The sequence below is a fragment of the Hetaerina americana genome, unplaced genomic scaffold, assembly GCF_022747635.1.
Source record: "Hetaerina americana unplaced genomic scaffold, ioHetAmer1.1.p SCAF_15, whole genome shotgun sequence".
NCBI classification, from domain to species: Eukaryota; Metazoa; Arthropoda; class Insecta; order Odonata; family Calopterygidae; genus Hetaerina; species Hetaerina americana.
In genome coordinates, this window is record NW_027286625.1 from 14355616 (window position 1) to 14378185 (window position 22570).

A 22570-nucleotide genomic window follows, 5' to 3' on the forward strand; every position below is an offset into this window, starting at 1 on the left:
ACAACTGATATGCGAAATGCGTTATAAATGGCCAGCTGATTGAAAATGAGTTTTATATTTAACTTTTTTAAAAATCTCTTTCAAAGGATGCTTCATCTGTTAAGCTTTGGACGAAGAACCGCAAGTAATTCACTTAGTATTTACGTTAAAACAAACACAGGAAATACGTTTTCGGTTGACTTAGATCCAAAATGGGAAGTGAAAAACGTGAAGGAGATCGTTGCAGCGCAGTTGGGGTTGGCGCCAGAAGAAATAAAAATCATTTTTGCAGGGAAAGAGTTGCATGATTCCATTGTTATTGAGGTACAATTTACTGCATAAGTGATAATTAATTCATAGTGATTTCAACTGTGCGTGTCATTCCATTAATTGACTTTGTATATAATCAGTAATATAAGTGCTTGGTCCCTGGATTAAACTAAAACCTTACTTAAGCCCTAGTTAATGGGTGCAGTTAGCATTAGTGATTCAATGACCATTATTTTATATTATTTATTAGGAGTGTGATTTAGGGCAGCAAAGTTTTCTGCATGCTGTGAAAAAGAAGACCGTGAAAAATAAAATTGACCCTAGAGTCAGCATTGTCGAAGAAGAGGAGAATGTCAACACCGAAGGCTCTAAGCCATTATGTGAGACCTTAATGGATCTGCAATTGAGTGAAAAAGAAAGAGGAGGAATCCATTCGAAAGAAGGTAATCAACCACAAAATAACTTGACCATTTCAGATATAATTATATTATGTTATGTCACGTACAATTATCCATTCCTTCGGGTCGTTTCATCTTTGATTAAATATTGGCATTGCGCATAGTACTTCAAATAACTTTTTGAAGTTTCAACCTCAGTGATATGGAGGGAGTCACATTTTTGTGTGTTGATCAGTGTTCTGTTCTGTATTTTTTATTTTCTATGCAAATTGTCAATGTTAATTAAGATTCTAAAGGTACTTATGGCATGTGGCACCCACAAGTATATGTCACAGCCGTCGTGAGTCGTGTGCCTTTTGGAATGTTTGTGATATAAAAATCTTTCAATTCCTTATCGGAAAGTGATTAGTGATGTATGAGTTAGGAAAGGGAGCGTTCCCTTCTGAATTATACTTCATGATTTTGGCTTGTACGCTATCTTTCACCCTTGACATTTCTTAGTGTTTTTAGAGAAGGGATCTGTCCCATTCCAATTGTATTTTTAAATGTGTGTCACCCTTAATGAACTATCAAACTACATCATCACATGTGATGGAGTGGACCTAAAATAATATTCCTTCCATCCCATAAGCTTCGAAGCTAATAAGGGTACTAGTTTGATTCTGAAACAGGCTATGCTTTGCATAGTAAGTCAGTGTGAGGATGGGATTTTTTATGTATTCTATCGGTTAAGGTATATTTTGAATGGATATAACATATATGATTGTACCACAATGTATTTACATGCCTCTTCAAACCCGAAAGACGACCTGAAATTGGACACTACACTACGTCCATCTTCATTTACTTCTTTCCTCCCTTCGGTCCATCCACCATATCTAATCCTATTCATTCCCCTTTCTCATTTGCCCAATGTTTTCTCCTCTGTCATTGTCTTCAACAACCCATTGCCAGTCAAAGCACTCTGAATTGATCTTTCCTGCCTCTTTTTGATTTCTCCTAACAACCCTCCCTTCTCCCCCACTATTCCCAGCACTTCCTCGCTTTGTATCCTTTAGGCCCACTTCACCTTTTCCGTCCTTCTCCTCAATGTGGCTAAAATTACAAAAGCCTCCAATCTATGCCTATCATCCTGCTCGAATGGCCAAGTTCCCATGCTGCACTATACCATACTCCATGTCTTAACAAACCTTTCCTTAACATCCTTACTCAGTATCACTGTCATCAACTTCCTCCTCCCTTGTGAAAGCTTCTTTGCCTCTTGCAATTCTTCTCCTAATGTCCCCACTACTTTGACCATGTTGGTCCTTAAGACTTACGAGATATTTAGATGTATTATTCCGCCCACTCTAATTTTTGTAACTTAGTCTTCCTCTTTCTCGAAAACTGCATATCCTTCATTTTATTTGCATTTATTCTCATCCCATATCTATCGCACTGACCTTGCAATGCCCTCAGCAGAGTTTGCAATCCCATGGCTGACTGACAAACTATAGCGATTAACGACATATCATTTAATGGCAAACTAGAGCTTGGTCATCTACAAATCTAACTGATTGTATGAATTTGCCTCCAATTTTAATTCCTACCTCTAGTTCTACCCATGCCTCTTTAGCCATATCCTTCACATATACGTTGAAAATCAGAGGTGGTAATGGACACTCCTGTCTTACTCCTCTTCTAACACTGCCCATCCAGACTCTCCACCCCCGACTCGCACCTGAGTAGTTCGAGACATGTACAGGTTTAATTGATGGTTTCAGGCGTAACTTGGAAATATTGGAAATGAAAAATGGTAACTTAGTGGTTCCACTGAAAAATTTTTATTATGAGATCACCCAGGTTTTGACGTTCAATGTCATTTTCAGGTGACAACTCTGACAGACATCCGTCTATATATATTACACTCCGGTAGGGGCGGGGAGGTGAGAGGGTCAGAGGTTGGGTGGGGGAGGGAATTAAAGTAATGATAGTTGGAGGGAAGGGTAGAAACATGAGGCACCCTATGAGGAGTATTCCTCCTATTGGCGGAGGAAAGTGGGTGGGTTTTAATGGGCCATAGACATAAATACAATACATTTTATTTAAAGAGTTTGAAGTAAATAGATTATATCAAATGAACCCCTCTGCCCCTTGGTTTTTTGGGTTACCGAAGATACATTAACCTGGATATCCGATCAGACTGGTAGTTTAAAATGTGACTGCCCCCAACCATCTACTAGCGAGGAAACTAAACATTTTCAGACAGCACTCCAAGATTTCTGCAAAATACAGAGTCAGTGATTCCATCGATTTAATCTACTGGCTATCAAAAGTGATCATCCGAAACAAGTGCATCTTAGTGCCATTCGATGTGTGTAACCTTTTCCCTAGTGTCCCACCCAAGGAAGTGCTGGACATTGCAGAAACCCTCCTTTTTCAGATATCTGTACCTGCTCCAATCACCAATGGACTGTATGAACTCTTGAAGACAGGTGTTTCACAAAAATATTTCAGTTTTAACGGTAAATATTTTGAATAACCTAATGGCCCAGCCATGGGCTCCCCTTTGTTCCCGCTACTGGTGGTTATTTACATGGACCATTTTGATAAAGGTTTTTTCTCCTCTGGTAATGGACTGACCAAAAATGTATTGTGTTGGCATTGATATGTAGACAGTGTGTTTTGCGTGTGGGTAGGTTCCAAAAGTTAACTTGAAATGTTTATATCATATCTAAATCCATTGAATCACAATTTGACATTCACTTGTGAAATGGAAGTTAACAATTCCCTCAACTTCCTTGATTTAAATATTTCTAAAGTTAACAGCCTCCTAGAGTTTTCCATCTTTCAAATAAATTCTTATCCTGACCAAGTGATTCACTTTCACTGAAGGCATTGTTTTTCCCAAAATTTATCTGCTTTTCACTCCATAAATCACAGGTTGGTGAACATTCCCATGCCAAAAACCAATTTCGAAAAAGAATTAGCTACAATAAAAACAGTAGCTAGCAAAAAAATGCCGAAAGATAAGTTTAAATTAACCTATTATAATAAATCAAACCTCTGGAACATACTTTCCCACATAAAAGGCAAAATTCCACAAAGTGAAAATAGTGGAGTGTATAAGTTAAGATGTGAGTGTGACGCAGTGTATACTGGACAAACCGGCCAAAAATTTCAAGAATGGGTGAAGGAGCACCAAGCCTGCGTGAAGAACAAAAAGTCAGCGTCACATTTTGCAAAACATTTATTGGGATATAACTATGGTAGTGACTTTAAATTTGAAATTTTACATGTAGAAAAGAAAGGGCTTAGACTAGACGCTTTAGAGCAGCTTGAAATTTTAAAAAGTGTACGCTCCAAAGAGAATATTAAATAAGAATGGGGAAGAAAACTCCAATGGCCGTAAAAATTAGTTGCCAATCTCTCGTCAGACCAATTGTTGTGTTGGTTTAACGGGAATCGCGTCAGGGACCAACCACAACCTCTCAACCAGAATACCCTCTGTGGTGGTTTACGGGAAATTAATCCGCGACAGGGACCAACACACAGCCACACGCACACTATCCTGACTGAAATCCTTCACGAGGCTGTGAGACCCTGTTAAAGAATTTCAGATGGAGATGGAATCCTTCACGAGGCTGTAGAGTAGACCCCGTTAAAGATTCCAGGATATTCTCAAGCACACACTTTGTGACTGGTACCGACCAATCACACACACAAGCACTCAAGAAACACACACTCAAAAGGGCCCAACTTCTAGGAGAATCCGGACACAGGTAAAGAGCAATCAGGAAACTATTATTACTTACAGGAAACTTATTACTCTATCCCGACTGTTCATTCCCTAAGTAATTCATGAATCTTTTTAATTTTTTTTCTTCTTTCTCCCTTTTTTTTCACAAGATCAAACTTATTTCTAGAATTTATGCAAAGTGAAAAGTCAATTTAATATTGAAAGTTGCCCAGTAAATACAATTTTTGTCTAGTAAAATATATTTAGCATTTGATATTCAAATGTATGCAAATTCATATTTAAGAGGGCAGTCTAATCATATGGTCCTCAGCTCATAAAGTTGGTTTGGTAAGGGTAGAACTTACCTGATAATCAGCCAGAGAACAAGTGAAATTCACACTTTGTGGCAATATCTTAATGTCTTAGATATTAATGTCCCGGAAAAAGCGAGACTAGTCTCCTTTGAAATTAGTAATTTATTTACTTGCGTACCAATATCAGAAACTTTGCTTAGGGTGGAAGAACTACTCAAGGATTCCACCATTGCCCAAAATATCTCAGACGAATTGGTCCCCCTCATCAAAGTGACAGTTAACCAGAATCATTTTAGTTTCAACCACACTCTTTACAGCCAAACAGATGGGTTAGCTATGGGTTCCCCACCGTCCCCCTTCCTAGCCGAAGTCTTCCTCAATTCTGTTGAAGAACATCTTTTTAATGCTGACAATCAGCATAACAAAAACGTGGGCTATTTTTGGCCTCCTTAATTTCCTAAACACTCTTCATCGGAATATCTCCTACTCCATGGAAAAAGACGTCAACGGCACCATCAACTTCCTCGATTTGGCAATCACAATTAGGGATAATAGACACGAATATGCAATTTATAGGAAACCCACTTATACAGACCAAATAATTTCTAATGATTCCGCACACCATTTTTCTCACAAACACGCAGCCCTCCACTCCATGATCCACCGCCTCGTATACATCCCCCTTTCCCCCAAAAACTTCAACATTGAACTCGTGAATATCACTAATATAGCTACCAACAATGGTTTCAACCCCAAACTAGTTGACACATTACTACGGAAAAAACAAAAAGCAATGGCCATAAAAAGCATTTTCGTATCACAACCCGCAGTATCTAAAGATTTTAAGTGGTGCTCGATCCCATTTATGGGAGATCTTTCATACAGGATTTCCAACTGCCTACCCACCTCACTCAAAGCAGCCTTCTACCCACCCATAACCCTCTCCAAACTTCTAGCCTATGGAAAAGACACCCAGGATAGCCTTCTCAAATCAGGCATTTATAAACTGAAATGCGAGGATTGCAACAGCGTTTATGTCGGTCAGATCAGCAGGAATATCAAGTTACGAGTCAAGGAACACGCAAGGTGTCATAAAAATCAGAATAACAAACTCTCTCTTTGCCAAGCATTTACTAGAATTGGAAAACAGCAGTGACTTTGTCCCAGAGATATTACACACACTCCCAAAAGGATTAAAAATGGACGCTCTCGAGCAATTAGAGATAAGAAGGCACTTGGTAAACCCCAACATGACACTTTGTAATGAGCAATTGTTCCCATACCCCTCCCCACTCCTCTCCGAGAAACTAGCCTGGAAATGGTCAAAATAACCCATCAATGCACCTGCGAGCCCCCACCCCTCTCAGGTCCTTCCAACCCTCCCCGCCCCCACTCTGTCCTGAGGGTATATATTCTTGCTCTGTCTGTTTTGCAAATTTGTACCTGATGATGCCGCAAGTCGGTGAAACGCATTGTACCGTATAATAAAATCTGTGGAAAAGTATGAGTCTTTCTTTTTAGTATGGATATTAAATACTTCCACAAAGTGAAGCCTGAAACAATAGAATATACCCTATTCACAAGATTACATGCTACAAAAAACATGAAATAACATAATTTTGTATACCATTTACATATATTGCTTTATTATTCTTTATTCTATGAGGTAAATACCATCATGAAGTAAATGATGAACTCAAAGCAACTCACAAGTTATCACTTTTCAAAAACAAGTGAAAATAATTCTTGCACTCCCTTTTTTAACTTGACCCAAGAGTTTTTGGAAAGAGAAAATTTCTAGTTTTTAATATATACTTTTGGTGTTTTGTGTTTAGTTCCATTTGTGTACTTATTTTTTTTGCTCTTTTGACTGTTAGGCATGACCTGTATCATATATCAAATGCTGTAATCTCTGAACAAATAAGCAATGGATATTGTTTTAAGTGTTATATCTTTTTAATTACCTTGAGTCTTTTTAACCATCAGGTTTTATTGGTGTCTTTAAGGTCAGAGATTTAAGAGGCATTTTGTAGTCTAGTAGCCATGTCTGCCACATGATTGATAGGAGGCTATCTAGCCATTTGGTCGTGCATAAGGAGGAAGCGAAGGCACCCAATTTGACGGCCCTCTACATGCCAGCCTCCAGTACATTCACACTAGCTCTTCAAGTTGGCATGCCCATGATGTTCTCAATAAGTGAACTCTTAACTCCCCCGAGCAAACCTATGATAACTACTATCCTATTATCATTATTATATTTCAGATCGAGACCGTAACCGAGCTCATTTTTTTGTCTACTGTGGAGTTTGCAAGGGAATGCGTCGTGGTAAACTCCGTGTTCGGTGTTCTGCATGTAGAGAGGGGGCATTTACTGTTGACAGAGACCCTTGTTGCTGGGAAGATGTGCTTGATCATCAAAAAGATATGGACCAGAAGGAACGTCCTGAGAGGAAACCAATTGGTGGACAATGTGAAACGCGAGATTGCCCTGGTGGATATGCTCAGTTCTACTTTAAGTGTGCAGAGCATACCCCAGAAGCTCCTAAAGACTCAGTGGCAGGCTCTTATTACCCAGAAGATGCTGTGGCCCTCTTTCTTATTAAGCCTAATGCACGGGATATTCCTTGTTTGGCTTGCACAGAAGTAAGGTAAGACATGGTCTATGGGCCAATGATATCATAAGTTGCTTATTGTCATAACAAGTAACTCCTCCCTGAGTCTCCTCATGGCACAAGAGATTGGTGATATCAATAAGATCTCCACTAGTTTGGAGCTTGTGCAATGAATTAAAATATATACTTTTTTACTGGCTGAATTAATAAAAATTGTTTTCCACAGCGATTTAGTGCATACAAACCATTTAAATTCCAATGAATCAACAGATATTTAAGTTACATATGATTCACCTGATGGTAAATCACTGGCATTGAACTACATTGTCATACACAATGAATCAATGGAAAATTACAATTTTTATTATTTCAGAGTGTTTCATTTCCTTAAATTCAAATCTCCCCCTACTACCATTATTTTTTAGGGGTATTAGACACATTGTTTCCTCATCACTAGCTTTTATGATATGGTAGTTGTGATTTTGAAGGTTAATGGCCACCTTAATGATCATGTACCATTTAATATCTACAAATATAATAATCAGTTAATTATCCTTTGGTAAAAAAATTGAAGTCTGTGAACTGAAATTTTGCTGTGGAGTAGAAACCTAAATGGTTACAGAATACTTCTTACACCTTTATCCTTCATATACTTATGTGAACCTAAAAACAACATTACTGATTGAAAACATTGTAAATTATATGGATTGATCCAAAAATACTGTAAAGCCCTTTCATCATTTTTTTTAGAAATATATGTATACAGTAATATGGAATCATAAACACCTTATATGAAATAAGAGTTGATTTTAATGCTGTGCGTACATAAGGTGGTCAAAATCATTTCTAAAAGGCAAAACTATTGGAATTCAAATATTAAAAAGCTTAATTCCTTAATTGTTGGCCTTTTCATTGCTTGATAAAGATTGATTTAAAGATAGTCCAAGACTCATTCATGGTCAGCAAAAGATAGTCAAATGAAGTCGAACAAATTCATATTTAAACAATCTATTTATATTTTTAGTGTGATTACAAGTACTCCACAATGAAGATAAAAATATTTCCTGCTTGCAGTGGTAAAAATTGGAAGATCATTCTATGAAAAATTGACATTTAACTTGCATGAAGTTTTGTTATGCTTGCCAAAGGTCTACCTTTTCCATGCTCTATTTTTTAACAATCTGTGTAATTATTTGGGAAATCGTAAACTACCAAATATTAATAATGCCATTGTACTGAGTTAAATATCACCTGCAGCATATGTGCTCAATTACATATGTATTCAGGTAATTGCAGGTAACATGCGTATGAACTTGTCAGACAACCTGGAATGGAAAATATTAACACAGCATATTCTACTGGCTGTGTAGTACTGCTCTACAATTTTTCTATAAGCATGTTCTGATGTGCAAGTATTAGTTAGCTTTCCCATTTGGCTGCAAATTGGGAATTGCTTTGATATGTCCACATTTTCCCAGGAGCTGAACTATTAGATCATCATCAAATTCTGGCATGCAGATAATTTCAATGTTGAGTTTTTTCAAGTTCACCTAAAGTTTAAACCGCTTGCATTAGTTTCTTAATTTTTGGAGTAATATTCAACCATTTCTTAATAATATCATTCTGTAATGACCATTTTTGGAATAAATAATATGAACATCTCATTAGCCAATTTAAGTGCCATGTGCATTCTTAATTGATGTGCATCTCACACCTATGCACTTCCATTCCTCAAGGCTGCAAAAGAATTCTTGCGCCCTGAACTTGATCAAAAGAAGAACATATTAAATTGGCATGAAAATGAAATCTCAAATTGTCATTCTTATGTAATATGTGTTTAGCATTAATCCACATGAAAGTGACTGAGAAGCAGTGGCAAGGTTGACGTAATTATTTTGCAGAATTGTGTGAATGTTAGAGTCAATCAAAAACCTATTCTAAACCAGTAAATTACTGCTAATAATAACAATATGATCATAAACCTCTGGAATAATGGGTTTGGATTCTTAGGTGTGCTATCATAAATTTAACTAGCCTGAGAAAATGTTTTGGTTAATTCCAACAAGGACTTTCATGGCTGTAATATATTGTAATGAAAGATGGTAGGGTGATTGGTTAGACATTGGTAGAATTTGATTTGCAGTCAACTAGTTATTTTAACCTTGATTGTATGTATTTGAAGGTTTGAGGTATAGGAGTGAACCATTTTAATTCTTTTGCCTCTCCACCTTGTCTTTGGGTTAAAGTTTTGCATATCTATTGAGCCCAGCATATCCTAGTTTGTTTTTTATGCAAGTTGCAGTGATTAAAGTCATTCAAATTGGCCCATGACATCTGGTTTTTTGGATCAATTTTCATTTCGTAAGAGTGCCAAATGATTGTTAATTTTTTGGGAGCTGGCTGATGTTTTCTTATAAGTTTGAAAAGAGCAGGATTTAAACTGAAAGTTGCTCGGGTGAAATATCACCATGAGAAAAACAAAGTTGCACTTTTCCACAGGTTTATTGGTAACGTACAATATGTTTTGTTTCCCGGAACCATTTTCAGGAAACGTGTTCTATGTTACCAATAAACCTGTGGAAAAGTGAAAATTTGTTTTTTCTCATAATGATGGAATTCCACTACATCTCACCTGTATCTGTTGAATGTAGAATATAATTCTTTACTTGGGTTAAACCTCAAGTAATTCTTATATATATTTTTCTCTTATTCAGTACATATTAGAATATTTGTAAAATGTGTTTGGGCACATTGATCTCTGTGTTCCACTGAAATTTTCTTCCTACGTATTGTCTAAATTTTCCCCTTTTTATGAATTAATTCTGAGAGGTTTTCAAAAAAAGCGTTATGTCTAGAATTGACAAATAGCAAAACATATTTTGTATGATTGTTGATTGTTTGCATATGACTTAATGCTGAGGTTTTAGAATTTAGATTAGGCTCGTATTTATTCTTTTACAAATTTTAAAATGTAGTTACTTTTGTTGTAAAAATACATTTCTATTCAATCTACAAAAAAATCAAGAGCTTCTAATTTCCCCAAAAAATTATGGCATTCAAATTACTGTCTTCCTATGAATGTGCGTGATGCTTTTATGCTAAAAATATCATATGCAGTAATTTTTTTTATTGAATTGTTAACAAGCAAAAAGAAAATGATTAAAAGGCAATATTTTCATATCCTGTTATGCTTTACAGTGATCCAGTTTTAGTCTTCCCTTGCGAGTCAGGTCATGTCACATGCCTGGATTGTTTCCGAACTTATTGCATTTCACGCCTGAAGGAACGACGTTTTGTATTCCATCCACATCATGGCTGTTACACATTGCCTTGTCCAGCTGGATGCCCTGATTCCCTTCTCACTGAGGCACATCATTTTCGATTACTGTCCGAGGTGGAGGTATGGAAAAATTTTAATTCATATTATTTCATTCACTAGTTAATATGTTAATAGAATCTATTCAATCATTCATTTTCTGGATCCACCCTTCATGGAAGGTTGGATCCAGGATTTTTTAATGCATATTTTTGATCTTGGATCTGATAGCTTCCTTAAAGATATCATAATGTATTGTAAGTGATATAATAAAAAAATAACTTGAATTTATGAAGCTAAAAACAATTATGTTAAATTAAGGTTACTAATGGCAAATAACTGCATAGATAATAGATAGAGGTCTTTATTAGGACAAAATTGTGACCAAATGGTCCCTTCTTCCATTTAATCCATCATCATATATGTTATATAATGCCTTAAAATTTATAAGTACATCCATGCACAATACGAATATACAAGCATACACTTAAATACACATTGACCGCTAGACATATACCTCGCACAGATTTGTACAGCTTAACAAATATATACATCCATTTCTGCATTTCAAAAACTGTGTTTCACATGAATATCCCGTTCTAAACTCATGTTGGTGTTTGAATAGCCATCTTTCTCTTGTCCACCGTACCCGAATGTAGTCAGTGATTCTTTTTTCCATTATTTTGCTAATAACTGACGTTGTGCTTACCAGTCTATAATTACTGGTGATTATTGAAAATTGGTGTAATGTTTGTTTTTTTCAATTATTAGACAAGGCATCATTATTTAAAGTTTCTTTAAATAGATGACTCAGGCACAGAGCTATTGCAATATCACCCAATTTTAGAATTTCAATTGATATATTATCCGGTCCCACTGACTTATTTTTCCTCATATTCCCTCATCTTCCTTATTTTTTTCAGAAAATACGAGTCTTCCATGATAATACTGTTTGTCAAGGAATGTGAGCTGTTTTGTGCTTTACCCGGATGAAGTTCTCTGTCGTTTCTGAGCTATTTAGGCAAGCCTTATTTCCCTTTTTGTTTTATATTCCCCGAAAAACATCTGTAAAGCAGGAGTTGAAAATATTTGCTACTTCTAGAGTTATTACATTCATTACATTACATACATATATTCATTATATTTGTTCAAATATTATATTTGATCTCACCATATTGAGCAATTGTGCTAAGGTCACTCATAGCTACCAAATAACACAAAATGGCAGAGTGTGTGATGTGTTTGCTATCTCCAAAATAGAAACTATTTATTTACCTGACAAAAGGATCTTCTACAAACCACATGAAACCCTATGTATGCCAGGAATAAAAGTCTCTCTTTGCTAATTGAATGGTTGCTTGCCTTGAATAAATCAGTTTGCTACAGTATGTTCAAAAATAGTGAAGAATTATTCCTTGTATTATAGCTTGAGCACCCAAAGGTAACACATAACCTCTTAATCTTCCATAAAATTTCCATCACATGAGAGAATTCAGTTAGCACACTTTACGGTGAGAAGATTAGGTACAGAAAGCACATGAAGTTGGGTTTGCCCACTGCTGCTGCAGCCTGTGCTAAGATGGGGTTATCCTTCAATCTGACTTGATTCTACTATCGAAGCAGATTGAAATTTGAGGTTTGCAAAACAAAATAGGTGGCGGAGAAACCCATCAAATATAAAATTAATACATATGTATTAAGTTTATGAGCAAAAAGGCTTCTGCTATTCTTTTCTTTTGTCATTATTGTTCCATCCGCCAATGTCACTCTGATATGTCTATCTCTGCCAATCTTATGAATTAGATTTTGCTAGAATTGAGGGGCTAAAGTTCCCAGTTGCCAATTCTTATTTTATGAATGCTTACTTTTAATGGCAGGATAACACATAATGTGGATTGGGGAAAGTGATTGACTGTGACCTTCAGATGGAAGAAGTGGAATTGGTTTTATATCTTACCCTTACACAAACTCCAAAGAAACTGCGGGAGATGCCGCAACAGTAACTTTTAATGGAGTCATCCGCTAATGTGCATCTACCCTTAGAAAAAAAGGAATAAATGCATTGTTTTTAAAAATCTTTTTCTTTTTGTGATTGAATGCGCTTGTGTCAGAAATAATTTTGAATTTTGGGTTAGATATTTAGGTAGTATTAGTTCACATGTTGACATGTAATTTTATCCATCTAGATTTGATTGATGTATTAACTGCTGCCATCTTACTAGTCACTTAATTCATGTTAATGATTGCTGTGAGAAAACGGATATGAATTTTATCTTGATTCACTGATCTGTCATTTGGTCAACAGCATGGGAGTCAAGTGGTATAAGATTGTTCAGGAGAAGTCGGGATGTATTTGTGTAATAATTTTGAAGTATCACAAATTCATATGCCATTGGGTTTATTTTATTGTATTTTAACACTGATTTTGGCTCTATGGATTGGATTAATATTATCAAGCAGAAATCCATTGTTTGGCTAATGAGATCTTTTTTGTTGAATTTTTGCTGAATAATTTGTAAAGTGATTTTTGTTTTATGTAATCACTCTTTAATGTTGGCTTGAAAGAATCTTGGGCAGTCTTGTCAAGCATAGTCATATTTTCCCCTGCTCTGTACTAAGGAATGGTCTATATTTGTGGTGATTAGGGAGATAGATTTTTGGAGTGGTGAGCAGTCTCCTTTTTTATGTGTGAGATCTTTAGTCTATTAATGAATAATTGGTGTTATACCCTTTGTAGGTCTTGAGACTATTATCATAATGTGTGCTGTATTCAGTGCCTACGTTCATTTTATTTCATTATTTACTTCAGTTTACTTGCAGTGCTCTTCTGAATATTATTATCTTGAGAAATTTATGATAATTTGATTCAGCTAAATCAATCAAATATGTTACTATCAACTGTTTGTCGTAAAGATTTTACTATGCCAGGTCTGTTACAAGAAATATGCTTATCCATAGTCATCATCCTGTCATAATACAAGTTGAATCTCCTATATTTAAGCATAGATGATGCTCATATTTGTTGGATTAGGTACATTCTTTCAGTAAATTTGATAGTGAATAGATGTTATTTTGCAAGTACTCAATCATAGTATGTTCAATTATCTCAGATTTTTTATTTCATATTCTGCATTGAACATTTGTTATCCTTTGATCCTCGATGCTGTATTAACTGTAGTTCCTAAATGGCTACAAGGAATAAGCTATAATAATATGGTTTGAATGGCTATGAGGATTTCCTGAGTCTGGGGAGGATATCCCCACAGGTTAACTATGTCTCCTCTCTGTCGACATTTGTTTGGTCTAGGTCATGTGGATGCTTACCATGCCCTATTTTGTCATTCGCTAGTTTTTGGTGCTCCGCTCTCTGAAGTTCTGGTGCTCTCCTGGCTTCGGAATGAATTACTTTCAGATCGTCCACCAAATCAGGGTTGCTATCTCTAATTGTTGACATGGTAGACTGAAACCTGGCCAAAGAATTCATTCTAGCTTTTACCTTTTATACCTCTGGACAGTTTATATTGATCTAAAAACCCATTGCTAAGATGGAGTGCTGACACTGATTAGGTCACCAACTACTGTAGATATAGATGGTTTGGATTTTGCATTTACTTCCAGTCCATCATTGGTATTTATTTTCCCACATATCCTGCATATCTGCTTAGCATCCTTCTATCCCACTATCTTAAGGCTGTAATGGATGTAAAATAAATGTAAATGAGTGTTTGAGGGTTTTTCTTGTACGTGACTTGTTGTAACATGTCATTTGGTCTTCCCTGATGTATACTTTTGTGCTAGTAGGTTTCCATATAAATGCATATTTATTAAAATTAAGAGATAAATCAAATTAAAGCCGGAACTTCTCTTTTCCACATTAAGTATGAGCAGTACCAACGTTTTGGGGCTGAGGAGTATGTGCTTCAGTCAGGAGGTGTTCTCTGCCCACAGCCTGGATGTGGGATGGGCATTATAGCTGATGAAGAGTGCCGGAGAATCCAGTGCATTGGGGGTTGTGGTGTAAGATTTTTAAAAACATAATAATAGCAGTGGTAAAATATTAAGGGAGACAGTCAGCAGCCGAGCCTATTTATGCCACTAGACGTAAGTCGATGATGCTATAAAGGAAAGATTTTGGAGGTAAGGTCAAGGGGAACCATTAAATATAAATGAAATCATGGTGTTTTTGCCATTTTCTACCTCCCTTCCAAATTTCAAACTCTGTCATGATGTATTAAATTGGTCTTTCCTCTTAGTAATATGAGATGAAATCCTAGGCTTAGTCTAATGAAATGGTTCAGATATGCTTGCATGTTATTGTAATTAATATGGTAAATGTAAGAAATTATGATTTCTTGATCTTACCAAAGTTATAGTTAATGCAAAAAAATATTATTTCTAGAACTTGATACAAAATAAATCATTGAAAACTCCTTTTTCGTTAGTGATCTGATTTGCTATGTCTTATTAGTAACTTCTTCTATATCTGGGCCAGTTAATATGAAGGTAGAACTCAAATTTAATTTATTGGTGCCTTTTGTGATGTTACAAATAGCTTAATTATTCCCTTCCTCTTATTGTGTCTGGCCCAGCCTACCTCAACCCAGTAAGAGATTGTAGGCATAAGTTAACATTTAAGAGCTAAACTATGTATATAACTTGAATATAAGAAATTCATTTAGTACACTGGATGAGCTTCCAAATGTAACCATAGGTAATTTTTGTTTAGAAAAAAGGTGAATCGTTGAATTAGGTACATTAAAAATTTACTTGTGGTGTCTCAAGTTAATTGTGAAATTGTTTATTATAAATTATACTTTTATATGATTGTTTACTTAGCTATGCCTAAAAACTTGAACAGCTATGTGGCAAATGAAATACTACATATTTTCAAAGAAGCTATGCTTGATAAATCTTTGAAATGGGTTGATACCCTTCTGGATATGAAAATCTGAAATTTGTATATTATTATAATCTAATCCCAACATGACTGAGGACACTTCCTTTGTTCAAACTACGAGAAAGTATTTCATTAATTGTGTCAGATTGTTTCTCCAACTCTAAAATGCTGACTTTTGGCTTTAGGAAATTATTTTTTTCCAAAGCTATATAACAGGCTCTAGGACTACTTGGTGCTCTAACAAAACATCATTCAAGCATTTTGTGTGTCAATCCCTTGAATAGAATGTTTCAACAAAGTTCAATTTTGTGTGTTAATCCCTCAAATGTCTGTGAAGAAAACATTTTTAGTGAGTAATAGGGAAAGCAGTTGTCTTGAGTTTGAACCTATTAATCCAAATAAACAAATAAAATTTTTCTAGATTGACTTAACAGATAAACATTTTTGACAATCTATCACTTTTAATCAAGTTGATTCATGTTTTTAATGAATATGGCTCATTCAGAATATGAATCAACATGGAACTTGACTGAAAAAAGGAAATAATTTCCCTTATAATTCTTAAATTTTATTTTATGGCTATTTAAGAGTACAGGATGATGCTTGGTTGCAAAAACTTTGTATGGTATTCTACTTGCTACTATTATCTGTGCCTACTTTTCAATGTTTTTTTTCAATCTCATATTTCTTGTTTGTCTTTCAGTTTGTATTTTGCAGAAATTGCCTCCAAGGATATCATATTGGAGAATGTACCGAAGGGGTTGGTGCTGAAGGATCTAATATTGCTTTTGAGTATAACATAGATCCTGAAAGGGCTGCACGAGTGAGCATTGTTATATTCTTCTGGTGGGGAATCAGAAAATGGAATAATAAATTCAGAAATAAAATTAATTTGATTATATGTTGTGTCTATTTAAATATGTGTTTATGAAAACACTTCTCATTCAATGTGGTGTGGTTAAATGTTTTTGGGCCCCAGCAATGCTAGTCTTAATCCATGTGACCAAACTGGCTCCTGCTGCACTTCAATGTTTAAATTAGCCTTAACTGATCTCCTGTGAATCTCATTACTTTGGTTCTCTTGCTATGAACCTTTATTCTCTACTTCTCACATTTGCCTGTAATGCATATGGCAATAACACAATGCTTTGGCTGTCTGGCAAACTAATGATTGATCATCCGTAAGCATAACTGACTGATCAACCCACCTTCATCCCATCTCAAGTCCCCCTGTCAACTATTGCTCCCATGACTCCCTATCTTATTATCTATTCAGATTTCTTCAAATTATTTTATTTCCTTCTCTCTACCACCCTAATCACATCTCCGGTGATCCATAATTCATTATTCCTTTCATATTTTCCATTCCCATTGTTTTTCTGTAGCTCTAGCCATCTTGTTTTAAGGTTTGCTTTAATATTGATTCTCATCCCATACCTGTCGCACTGAATTTCCAATTCACTCAGCAATGCTTGCAACCCCTTGGCTGACTGACATACTAGAGCTTGGCCATCAGCAAACCTTACTGATATTACGAGTTCCCCGCCGACTTTCATTCCTATCTCCAGGTCTTCCCATGCCTCTTCGATCATTTCCTCCACATATGCCTTACACCTCTTCCTAGCATTGTTCATCCGGACTCTGTCCCCCGCTGACACTTGAGTATTCTGAGAAATGTACAGGTTGTGGATTCCCTGTCCCTCCAATCTATTCCTATTTTCTGCAATATACTCATTAGTTTTTCCCAATTCACACTATCAAATGCTTTTCGAAATCTACGAAACAGGCAAATACCTCCTGGTTGTGTTCTATATTCCTCTCGATTAATAATCTCATTACTGCAATGGCATCACGCGTACCTCTCCCCTTCCTAAACCCGAACTGGTCATCCCCTAAGAAATCATTTGCCCTACTCTCTATCCTTTTGTTTATGATCCTGAGAAACACTTAAGCAGCATGGGATATCAAACTTATTGTAGTAGAGTCCTTACATGATGTATCCTTTACCTTTTTTGGAATAGGAACTAACACTGATCTTATACAGGTATAGTCTTCCAGCCAGATTCCTTCCTCATAGCAGATGCTACGAATCAGTTCATATAGACTTTCTCCCACATTTTCCTAAACCTTTAATTAGTTCCAGAGGAATGTTGTCTACCCCCATGGCCTTATTTGATTTCATCTACCTTAATGCCCTTTCTTTCTCATTTTTGAGTTCGCCTGGACCTAAGCTATATTCATCTATGTCATGATCTCTTTCCATGTCTAAGCTTGTTGGCATAAGTTCTTTACCATAGGGTTCTTCTATATATTCCTTCCATCTCACTTGGATCTTTTCTGTTTCAACTACTATCTTTCCTGACTTATCTTAACTGTTAACGCAAATCTTCCCATCCCTCTTTGTTCTTCCATTGGCTTAACTCTGTGTTTACATTCTTTCAATTCCTTCTCTCATCTATCTTTATAATCTTCTCATCTGTGATCGATGGTTTCCTTGTCCTTTTTCTATTAACAGTTTCTACAGTTAATTTTGTAGCTTTCAATATCCCTTTTTTGATATATTTCCATTTTCCCAGATAGTACTCAACTCTTATCCCTCATGATTTCCTCTACAGCCTCAACAATTTCAGAGTGTAAAAATCATTCGCCTTGACTGGGATTCAAACCCAGATCCCTCAATATCCGGTCGAGTGCTTTAGCCTCTTAAGCTATCAAGGCATCCTCTTAACCTCGTGGACTGTGGCGTGTCGCGCACGAATACAAATGCCTGTGACATTGTATGTCCGGCATTTCGTCACAACATCTAGTTCCTTTAAAAGCCCCAAAATTTCAGAGTTTATGAGGATGCCTCGGTAGCTTAAGTGGCTAAAGCACTCAACCGGATATTGAGGGATCTGGGTTCGAATCCCAGTCAAGGCGATTGATTTTTACACAATGAAATTGTTGCATAGGATATTAGAGTAATTTAGGAAAATACTTATGAATTATGTAAGTACCGTGTCCTGAACTCGGACCTTACTATTGTGGCAATCTCCAGTACAGCATTAAAGGAATGGCATCCAAAATGAAAAGTAGTTGCTGATTTCTTAGGTGAATCCGTGTTGGACTTTCAGGAATACTTGTGCTTCATGTGCAAATTTAGAATTATCATTTGATTGATCTAATGACCAAGAAGATCAAAGAATCTCTAGTCATGAACTAAACCCTATAATAACATGCAGTGTTATTTTTCCAGACTAAATATAATGGAGCCTCTCTTTTCATTTTTACAGGCACGTTGGGATGAGGCTAGCAAGGTAGCTATTAAGGTGACCACCAAACCATGCCCCAAATGTCGAACTCCAACAGAACGTGATGGTAAGATTGTAAATTTTTAAATTTTCATGCCAAGTGTTGGAAATGACTGTTCTTTTAATCATTATTTTAGAAAATTCAACTTCAAACTTGGTGATGGCAGGGTCAGTACTATATATTTTAGGCACGTCTGATAAAGATTTCTGAAATTTTTTAGCATGTGATCAAACAATGACACTCAATATCTCCTACTTGCCAGTAATTCACTAAAGGTTGAGAGGAAAGGTTTAAATAAGTTGATCTGATTAAAAATACGAGGGTGGTCCCAGAAGTACCCGACCCAACAAAGAAAACACAAAAAGTTTGGAAAAAATTATTTATTTTTCAACATAAGTTCCTTTCAGCTCTATACACTTTTCCCAGCAATTTTCAATAAGTTCGTTACCCTTATTATCGTAAGAACTGTCTTGCTCCTCAAAATAGCCATTAACTGCTGACATCACTTCTTCACGGTTGGAAAATATTTGACCACCAAGCTATTTTTTCAAGTTGGCGAACAGAAAATAATCCTAGGGGGCTAAATCTGGAGAATAGGGCGCATGAGGAAGCAATGTAAGCTTTAATTTATGAATTTTGGCCATTGAAATAACAGATTCGTGAGCTAGTGCATTGTCTTGATGAAACAACACTTTCTTCTTGGCCAAATGTGGCCGCTTTTACATAATTTCTTCACTCAAACGTTGGAATAAGCTCGCATTATACTTTGCGCGCATTGTTTTTCCTTTTTCAAGATAGTCAATGAAAATTAACGCATGCGCATCATGAAAACCAACGCCATGACCTTGTCTGCAGATGAAAGGGTCTTCGCCTTCTTTGGAGCCGGTTCTCCTTTTGATTGTTCTTTTGTCTTGGGTGTGAAGTATTGGACCCATGTTTCATCCATGGCGATGAAACGGCACGAAAATTCTGCTTTGTTGCAGTGAAACTTTACTAAACACTCAATTGAAACATCTTCAGCACACTGGTTTTGCTCAAGTGTGAGCAAATGCGGCACCCATCTAGCACACTGCTTACTCATGTCCAAATTTTCAGTTAATATACGATGTACCACTCTCTTTGAAATGCCTGCTATGTCTGCTAGTTCAAGCACTTTCAGTCGATGATCATCCAGTATCACTTGGTGGATTTTCTTCACCGATCCTGGAGTCATCATCTCATTTGGTTGACCAATGCGATGATTGTCTTGACAGCTTGTATGGCCTCATTTAAACTCTACTACCCAATATTTTACTGTTGCAATTGAGGGGGCAGACTCACCCAGAGTAGAATCAAGTTCAGTTTTTATATTGGTTGGGCTGAGGCTTTTCAAATAAAAGTATTGTATGACATAACGAAGACCAACTTCCTCTGCGTAAATTCCTCTCGGGTCCTCCACCGGGTTATATCGTCCATATTGGCTGACGTTTCGATGTCCGACTCGGTTATCGTCTTCTGGGCTTCTGAATGCTTCAGGGCATTCGGAAGCCCTGAAGACGATGGCCGAGTCAGACATCAAAACTTCGGCCAATATGGACGATATACCCCGGTGGGGGACCAGAGAGGAATTTACGCAGCTGATATGCCGGGAAATCACCAAATCTTTTATCAGCAACTTTCTCCATTTTCACAAATTCCCTGAAAACGTTCACTATTGATGGCTGCCAAACAAATAATAATCAACATAGCATTTTCAAACAACTACAGCCGTCTCTATTTCAGGTCAGGTATTTATGGGGCAACCCTCGTAAATACTGGTCAGCTTGCAATTTCATCCATCGCAAAATAAGTTCAATCTGTTGCAAAGAAATTGATTGAAATCATGTACAATGAAAAATTCATTTATATAAGTAGCTGTTTATTATTACTTTAATAGCCATTTAGTGAGAGCGGGAACTCAGTCTAGGCAATTAGCCAGCATGTAAAAACTTATCTTTTAAAAGCCTAACTTCTTTTGAAGTGGGTAGTACCTTAGTAAACAATGAACGCTTATGTTCACTGTGATATTGAACCCACATTCCAAATCACCCCTGCGGTACATTTTCTTTTGCTACAATTTGTACTTTATCCATTAGGATTTAAGAATGCTTTTAAAAATATGTATGGAACCGAATATTGAAAGACTGAAAACACATTCACCAATTGGGCGTAGACAATAGAGCAATGCCTTAATGAGCTTGAATAAAGTAATTTTTGGTCTTATACCTGCAACAGAATATCCAATCTTATAAACACGAACATATATTACAACTTATCTCCTTAAATCCTTTGCCTTCAACTTGTGGAAATTAATCACAATTGCTCTAAAATATTTCCATTTAATGTTCATCCTATTGATCCATGAACTTGCCAGTAGTTATTTTATTACTTACCAGGTATTTAACTCAGACATGTCGTGAGTTTAAATGCCAGGGATTTTATTTGAAGCATGTGATGTTTCAAAATTCATTGCAAAACCATTCCATGTATTACGTTTGTTTTTCTGTGCAAAAGATGCTTATCTTTGCAAAACTCATGACAGAGCTGTATATAAGAATATTTTTGAAATAGTCTAGCTCTAGCTGAAATTAGATAAAAGTGACTATTAGGTTCAACCTCACACTTTCCTCAAAATTTTTATTTGTCTGCTGTCCACCATGCTTAATTTTCATTATTCAGTGAATGGTTTGGTGAAAATTTTGGTACTTCTTATTCAGTGATTTATATTACCCGTATCACAATAATTTGCATCTTCTGTGGCCAAATGATATCCTTGAGGGGAGAGCCATGTTATTTTGTTTAAATATGGTTTATAATGTCAACATTGAATGCTGAATATATTACATGCATGCTCGGTGGATTCATAATGCTCCACATAACAATGTCTGTGGGAAAGGATTCAAAATTAAGAATTTTTTTTACTTTGAAGTACCTATTCCGTTTCTTACCTTGCCCCAGGATGGCTGAAAAGGCTTTTAATATTTCTTTGGAAACATGGTCAACTGATAATTTGTATCAGCTTAAGTGCAACTCGAGCATATTTATATTGTTACATTGGCACAGTTAATTTACTGTCACCACATGATCTATAGACAAAAATCCAATTAATACGTTATCAGAGGCTTTTAAGAAGCTGATGTGTAGTGACATTTCAGTCCAAGCTTTCATGTCATGTTATCAGGTATTACCTAAACAGCAGCTCCTGAAAGTTACCAATGTTGTAAAAACCTATGTTCAAATCCTAATCAATTTCTTGCAAATGGAGTGGAAGAGCACCTACCCTGTTTCAAAAGACTATTTTTGTATATTTACAGCAGCCTAAATAAATTATAATTTCATAACTAGTGTGCAATCATATTAAATATCTCTTACATGAGATTTCGATCATTTATAGGTGGATGCATGCACATGGTTTGTACAAGATCACAATGCGATTTTCACTGGTGCTGGGTGTGCCAGACTGAGTGGTCCAGAGAATGCATGGCTAACCATTGGTTTGGTTAACGTAAGCAGACCATAACTCACATGATCCTTTAAGGAATGTTGTTTTTAACATGCTTATTGTACAAATGTATATTTTCCATATATTTGTATTAATGTTAATGAATATATATACATACATACTGTCTTGAGATTGAGTCTCAAATGAAATATTGTTCCACAATGTACTATTTTGTGATAAAATCGAAGCAAATGAATAATGGAAATATATCTGCCACAATAAAACCTTCATTTACCTTTTCATAATAGCTTGTTA

General features: G+C 36.1%; 1 protein-coding gene across 1 annotated transcript; it reads left to right on the forward strand.

Moving 5' to 3' along the window:
* The first annotated feature begins 24 nt into the window (after nucleotides 1-24).
* park (E3 ubiquitin-protein ligase parkin) lies at nucleotides 25-22556 on the forward strand. Its single transcript, XM_071583883.1, has 8 exons — nucleotides 25-303; nucleotides 500-692; nucleotides 6943-7327; nucleotides 10490-10691; nucleotides 14487-14624; nucleotides 16208-16327; nucleotides 18777-18861; nucleotides 22208-22556. Exons 1-8 carry the CDS (start codon nucleotides 46-48, stop codon nucleotides 22315-22317), a joined length of 1491 nt encoding a protein of 496 aa, XP_071439984.1. The 5' UTR covers nucleotides 25-45; the 3' UTR covers nucleotides 22318-22556.
* The last annotated feature ends 14 nt before the right edge of the window (nucleotides 22557-22570 follow it).

Bases quoted from the DNA above. Each gene is read 5' to 3' on its own strand.
- park (XM_071583883.1), top strand. From the start codon at position 46: ATGAGTTTTATATTTAACTTTTTTAAAAATCTCTTTCAAAGGATGCTT. The intron at 304-499 runs GTACAATTTACT...ATTATTTATTAG, and splicing joins ATGATTCCATTGTTATTGAG to GAGTGTGATTTAGGGCAGCA. The intron at 10,692-14,486 runs GTATGGAAAAAT...TTCCACATTAAG, and splicing joins GATTACTGTCCGAGGTGGAG to TATGAGCAGTACCAACGTTT.